The sequence below is a fragment of the Haliotis rubra genome, unplaced genomic scaffold (genome assembly GCF_003918875.1).
Source record: "Haliotis rubra isolate DU_JTF1 unplaced genomic scaffold, ASM391887v1 Scf231, whole genome shotgun sequence".
NCBI classification, from domain to species: Eukaryota; Metazoa; Mollusca; class Gastropoda; order Lepetellida; family Haliotidae; genus Haliotis; species Haliotis rubra.
In genome coordinates, this window is record NW_025766348.1 from 182090 (window position 1) to 189442 (window position 7353).

The following is a 7353-nucleotide window of genomic DNA, read 5'->3' on the forward strand; positions in this document are numbered from 1 at the left end:
AACAAAACCAACTATTGGTTACACCTGTTTGGGCTGTCAGTCCAGATTTTAAGATGTGAATTGGCCATTCAAGATATACACAAGTATGTTTTACAAGGTGAGGATCACCCGTATTTCATGCTTTGTGAGGAAAGAATCACGGTCGAGATTTGCTGCTTGACTGTATTGATTTTTCCATCACAGATTAAATTAACAACTGAGATTGTTAGGGGCTTTGTCCTCAATGGGGATTAAAGTACTGTACATTGCCCTCCTGAGAGGGTACGTAAGTCCTAAAACATTCAAAGTAAAGTGTGAACTACCAAACTATTTATCGTAGTATATTTGTTTTTTAAAGTGATTGCTAAATCTAAATACAAAGAAGGGATGGTGTAAATACAGCCACGGCCCATGCTGATAGTAAAGGTACTGGAAGTCCCCATGGTCACTAGTATGGTGATCCACCTTCAGTTGTTGGCGATCTATCGGCCGTTTTCATATTGTCATGAATAGAGCTGTTATTTTAACTTTACATGCTAGTTTTAATTCTAGATCTATGTGTGATAGTTTAGTTGTTTTACTGTACATTGACGACATGTGTTATTGTACTGACGTATTTCTATTAATGTCAGGTTTATTCTCGTCAAGATATGGCTGAAATATTGCCGATATGGCGTTAAATATTAACCTTATGGCCTAAGATGTACCCGACTGAAGTATTGGAAGCATCAGCGATGAGTATGAATGGACGAGAGGAATATAAAAAGCAAGAACCGGAGGTTTCGTAAGCTTTTGCTCAAGTGATGTGAAGGCCAGTTCAGCTTTGTAACACCTGTTAACAATATTTCGTTGTTGTAACACATTCAAATCATACCCGGAAAACCGTAGGACCGTAGTACAGAGTGAAATTGGTCAAGTAAGAGAAATGTTACTGAGGCAAAGAGCACAAAAACAGAAACGTCCCTTGTGTACTTGACAGTGCTAAACAATGACTGTCTGAGCAATGGCCAAATAATACGTACCCGTACTAATGTATGGCTGGTTGTACAATCGATTCTGCTTTAAGAAAAGAATTCTTAGAACTATGAACAGGGTTAAGTTTCCTACATCTTTTCGTCACCTTTTAGATAATTGCTCATTGTACTTACTTCTACCTAATGTGCATGAAATAACAAGGATTCTGGTCATACCGTATTACATTCCTTAAAATGTAATCTACAGGGCTAGTCCTTTGGGAGATCAAATGTATAAAGACCCCTTGACCAAGGCAATAAGATCATGAGCTTTTCGCATACTTCCATGTGGTGTGAATTCTTGCATTGTAAGTGTACGGTAATGGTCACTTTAAAAATGTTAACATTTGCAACTAAGAAAATAATTGTAACATTGTATAACAACCAACGCTTTTATTGCATCGCAGACCAGGAAAGAATGACACAGAGACAACATGGTCTAAATTACAAAAATCAGGCCATTCGTATTGTGGAAGACATAAATGGTGAGTCTCTGAGCAAACATTTAGTCAATATGCACACACAAATATTTAAAAATAAAAGCACTCCAAGTATAGAAATAAATAAAATGTAAATAACTGTCAGTTTTCTATATAAATATCTGATATGTTGCATAGTCAGGTTTGCATAGCTTACTAATATTTACAGTGTTCCACACAGTACCAAGTACATGAAACTTGGTGAACCTACCCAGGTTTTTTGGACAGGCACATGTACCACTGGTTCCTTTGAACACTGGTCACTGACACAGTTTGGAACAAGCGAAGTCGATAGGCACAATATATAACATCTTCACTGTAATATCCAAATGTCACTTGCATAGCATATAGTTTTTCACCATGCATGAAGTATATAAAATAATGTAAAACTATCTTGTACAAAATATACAAATAAATATATTGCATTTGTCCCATTTAGATGTAATTCGTACATTGGTTAGTAGGCAAGTTCAGCGCCCCATGGTCGGTATGGTTTGACAGAATGGGAGTGCTGGTTGGCGGAAGAGGCAGGGTTGTAGATAGGGCCTGAGTTTGGCGACATCATGGACGACACTGAGTTCACGTTGAGCGACACTGGGAACTGGTTGTGAAGCTGGGGTAGAGATGAGAGGAGCGGGGGTGAGATTTGAGAAACCTGTGATGTCGAAGAGTTCATTGAAGGGACCTGCCCACCAACACCGGCAGTCGGAAGCCGCATATGTCCATGAATAGAAGCGGCGCTGTCAGACTGACTGAGACGAGATTCGCTGAACGACACTGACGATGAAACTCCGGAGTGTCCCGAGTGTGCAGACATAGAGGAAAGATGTTCCGATTGACCAACATGCTGTGATGTAATCATTCCACTCATGCCTGACATGGTAGCACTGCCGTACTGAGAGTTGAAGCCAGAATGCGGAGTCATGGAACTCCAAGAAGAATTCTGAAGTGAAGCTTTGGCTGCGGCTTCTCTCTGGGCGGAATAACATTGAAGGTGACTCAGCAGGCGCAAACGAAGAGGGTCCTGTAGGTCCATACCCTCTACAGCCACCATGTAACGCGCAACTTCGGCCGCACATTCACGGAAGCCAACACTCCGATAATCCATAGCCACAGCATGCGGATCGAAATTGTATGTGTTTATTCCTAAAAATATAAAACATTTAGATTGTCAAATAATTAAGTCAGTACCAGAGACAAAACAAATATGAACGAAATAAGATCTATCCATTGATGCACCTCGCATACAGGTAACATATATTCACTAATTGCAATTTAATCTGGAGGATATGATGAATATGCATTTTAGTTAGTTCTGTGAGAAAAATGTGTCGCCACAAGCCTCGATGACTGGAGATACATAGAGGATAGGCAGATTAATGTACAGCTTGATTAAGCTACGCTTGCCATCCAGACAAGCTGTTATCTGATTGTCTCTATCTGGGACACAATCCACAGACCCCAGCAATTTCTAACATGTAACACGCAAGTCCTTCGCCCAGTTGATCAAACGAAGAAAACGAATCATTAAAATTGCAGTTTGTATTTCTGCATGTCGTCTGCATTCCAAACACGGGGCGATTCGCGTCAGCTACATTTTCCCGCCAAATCAACAGATTCACGCAGACGACAGGTTTTGCTCGTTTGATAATGGTGCAAACACAGAAAGCATTCGTCGCTAAACGCCGACTGCCGCTGTTATGTTTGACCCGGCGCCAAAACAAACACTATTTGATCGCCGGACACACAGATCTGTAGCAGATAGCGCGGACAGCATTTGTTTTTCCCATACCTTTCTGATGTAGCAGCTTCAAATGATCAACCGTCATTTGTAGGATCTCCGCCTTCTCGAGCTTGGCTGAACCCTGACAAGAGAGAACACACTGTTAGCTTAATGCACTTCACCATTCACACAACTGCCCATTAATCCATTGATTGCGCACTTCAGGAATAGCATGCATTCAAGAAGGAGGAGGTGGGGGAGGAGATGATGATGATGAAAATTGCTTACGAATCGCAACAATGATACGGAGAAAGGTATAGGCTAGTGAATAACATGCTTCTAAATAGTATAAACATTCCTTTTTGAAGTTCTCTAGTTTAACTATTAAGGGCTTGAATTACTCGATTTTAATTGCACAGTTGCAAGCGCGTAGGGGCGTATTTCTTACTCATCACATATGGGACCTTCCAAGAAAAATGCTAGTTGTTACAGTGTATATTTCCTCAACGACATGTAGCACAGTTTTATTACAGATGATAGTATAGCAGAGCTAATGAGGTTATCAGAGATCTATATACTAATACATGGCCACAAATTACACAATTTGTTGATCTATAAATCTGTGAAGTTTATTTGATACAGTAGTATTTTTACTTAGATACAAATTCAAAACACTTTCTTTCTCATGTCAACTAAGTATACACAAAACAAATAACTAACAGGAGAGGTGGTAAGTAAGCACATATCCATGTGTAAGCTCAGTTTGAGTTTGAGAAGAAGCGCCCGACCTTTGAAAGGGAGTCTGACTTTAAAACTTATGAGGTAACAACTTCCTGTATATTCAGATGCAACATTTCTATACTCAGAACTGTGCGTTGAGTACCCACAGGAGTAGAGTACATACAAGATAGTCTCCCATCCCCCACCACTAAAAGGTTTTGTAGGTCAACGCATAACCCTGGAAACAGATTGTTTGTACTGCTGTTTAGAAGAAATGGAAAGGGTTACAACTCAAACGGCCATGCGAATTCGGGAACGAACAATCAATTCTTGGGATAGCTGATAGCTGATAAACTAATTTCAGCATATATTTTTCACAAATGTGTACAACCACAAATTTTACTATGTTATTTTAAACCAAAATTGTGAGGAGGCAACTTATATGCCACTTACGATTATTTTCGTACACAGTATTAGAGTGGCATAAAGCCTTTTTTCTTCATCACATGTACATGGTGTCCACGATCAAGCCGATAATCGGTGGGAAATCTGAATGGTATTGATGGAAACACGTGTCACACTTTCAACAACCAACGTATGATTATGGGCTAAAGCAGGTCAGACAAACACAAAGATGATGCGGTAACTGTGCTAAGTACATCGTATGTCTCAATCGTTACTGTGTGATTTAAAATCTATCCAGTTTTAAAAGACGCATATGACGGAAGTACGGTGTATATGTACATGATTATTCCCTTGACACCTGGCACACTGTATGTGAACGTTGGCACAATTTGCAGTCTTCTGTGCATGTCTCATGGGGATGGGAATGCCGCTGAAGGGTTTACCTCAAAATCTTATTTAAACACACCTCGATTCCATTTCATAACAATGATGCTAATTTTGTTTCATCTGCATAACTCAAATCTCAGTGGATATTGAAAGAAATTCCCATTTGATAAGTTCATGCTTGAGAAACATTAGTTTCCTAGCTCTTCCATTCGAATTATACATATATCGAAAACATCGACCTTTCAAATTACCCAATAAGGTGAAAGTGATGTTAAAAGGAATGTGACTGGATTCGACAAATTATCATTGCACGATAAATATGTTAATTAGGACAAAGGTGTTCTACTTCAAAAATGAATTTGATGCTAAAGCATTCGACTTGGACAAAAAGCACTTAGCACGACCGTAAAGTTAACGTGTCGTCAGCGTTTGTCAAATGCCGGTGAAAGGCCGACGTAATTGATTTGTGCGTTTGTTTGCCTTCAGACTGTATTTCACACGCATCTTTTTCACCGTGATGCATCTATTTGAAAACAGCTCTATTGGTAGTTCGTGGGACGACTAGCCGAGGTCGTGGGAGCCTGCTTCACCACGGATAGCTCGTCGTGTTTATTCCGTATGCATTTGACTGACTGAATGCTTTTGCACCGCGGTTATTTGAAGTGGGCTTAAAACGTATATGCACAGAAGGCGAAAAGCTTGTCTACAATGCAGCAAAATCGATGTTTTTTTCTGTCTAAATGTTGAAAATATCGATTTTAACTCGAAACAAATGCGAAAACACAGTAAGTGGTTGAGATAAAATTGAACTTGGGTTTCCTAGTGGAGATGTAAAACACATGCTTTCTGAGAAGGAAATAAAAGTGGGATTAACAGAGAGTAGAATACAATGGAATACTGTTTCCCACTCCCCATGAATACCAAACTTTCAATGATTATGCATATGCAATGGATCTGAGTAAACGGAGACCACGAAGAGCGTCAGATGTGAGGCAGGGGAGATAATCGAATATGTCTTGGTTTGTGAAGTAACCGCGACTGCGTGGACTTACACTACTGAGTTTACCAAGCGTACCTTCATGTCGCAAAGTAGGGCAACAAAAACAAGCAGAACTATTACTATATGCCAAATAATCAGTAAAAGCCTGGGGGTATTTTTGAGAAGGTATATACTGAACGAGGTATCTCTCTATTATTAAGGAGAACATCCGGTGGATTGGGATATGGAAGGCTGTAGATTGCTAACTAATTAGTCCCATGTGTATTGTCTTACAGGAAGTTATTATCAAGCAGAGAGGTATACCGCCGTCGATATCAACGCTGAAGTGCAAACCGCCCTAATGATCTTATATTCCAGCTACACGCTCTGCCTATACGACTGACTGCAGGCAGAAGAAAAACTCAAGAAAAAATGTGGGGTTGTTTCTCAGTCGTGAATCGTTAGAATACGACATGTGAGGGACAAACGATGTTACAAGGTCTAATACACAATAATACTGTTGCTAAACAATCAATGTAAACGTGCAGTAAAATGGAACATTAATTACCTGTTTCTCAAAGGCAGATGGTACAAGTCTCCGAAGTTCCGATAGACTGTTATTTATCCTGTCACGCCTGCGCTTCTCGATTATCTGAAATGTTACATAAATGAACAATATAAGAAACACGTCATTAAGGTAACAGCACTTGGAACCAAGGCGAGATGATGTATGTTATTGCCCGGGCATATACTGGATGTTATGTGCATCCTCGTATTTCAAAACCCTGGATCTGAAGTGCGTCCTATAAAGTTAGCTGACAAATGAAGGATAACAGGGAGTGATATGGGATTAATAGGATGTCATCAAGCTGTTAGTCATGGCTCCTACGGTTGAGTCATGCATCTGCCCCAGGAGAATCGTCATGCACTTCACAGTACCATGTGAGGCACGTCCATGCAGAGCTGTCACAAATCCCCCAATATACACAAGGAGTATAACTATATTCCCTAGTAAATCACATTGCACAAGACGTGGTTATATAAACATTGACTTACCCCTCGCCTTTTCTTTCTGTCGGTAATCTGGCAGCTCTGTGACGGGGATCTGGAATGAAAACCAGATAGGCTACTGTCATTGTGTAAAGAAGTACTTACTTTGCACAAGTTAGCACATGCGCATAACCTTCCCCACCCTGAAATGACGAGTGCGCGTGCAAGAAGCACGTGTAAAATCCACAAGAGACGACCATTGCGCATGCTTGCACCCACCCTGCCTTAAGGCGATCCTCGAATCCATCGTCGCTTTCACTGTCACTCAGACTTCGCTTCATATTGGGCTACGGAAACTACAATTCAACAAACTAGATGAGAGCGGATGTAGGTCTTTCCTGAACGACGTTCGTTTTCAACTGTCATTGCCTGCCCACGCCGGCTCAATAAAACCTGGCCCGTGCGCTTCGATCACACCTCCCTTGGCCAACGCTCGATGATTGACAGGCCGTCGGTCGTTTACTATGGAACGTTTGCACACAACGCGGCCCATGTTGGTCTTTTGATTGGTTGTCGCCTGCCTAAACCACGCCAGACGACGGCCAGGCGTTGGGCATAATGATCGCTGGGAGGCGCGACCCACGCTACATCATGTGTGATGATATCAGCAATGGAAGA

The 7353-nt window shown here is 41.0% G+C and overlaps 1 protein-coding gene across 1 annotated transcript; it reads right to left on the reverse strand.

Moving 5' to 3' along the window:
* Window positions 1-1370: 1370 nt before the first annotated feature.
* On the reverse strand, window positions 1371-7153 carry LOC124278107 (hairy/enhancer-of-split related with YRPW motif protein 1-like). The gene is made up of 5 exons (XM_046713853.1): window positions 6955-7153; window positions 6742-6790; window positions 6254-6337; window positions 3264-3336; window positions 1371-2617 (listed from the first exon to the last, which is right to left on the reverse strand). The coding sequence occupies exons 1-5, from the start codon at window positions 7014-7016 to the stop codon at window positions 1929-1931; spliced, it is 957 nt and encodes a 318-aa protein (XP_046569809.1). The 5' UTR covers window positions 7017-7153; the 3' UTR covers window positions 1371-1928.
* Window positions 7154-7353: the final 200 nt, after the last annotated feature.

Excerpts from the sequence above, each read along its gene's own strand:
- LOC124278107 (XM_046713853.1), bottom strand. The coding sequence starts at position 7,016 with ATGAAGCGAAGTCTGAGTGACAGTGAAAGCGACGATGGATTCGAGGAT. Across the intron at positions 6,338-6,741 it reads ACAGAAAGAAAAGGCGAGGG|ATAATCGAGAAGCGCAGGCG; the intron begins GTAAGTCAATGT and ends GTAACATTTCAG. Across the intron at positions 2,618-3,263 it reads GAAGCTGCTACATCAGAAAG|GAATAAACACATACAATTTC; the intron begins GTATGGGAAAAA and ends TTATATTTTTAG.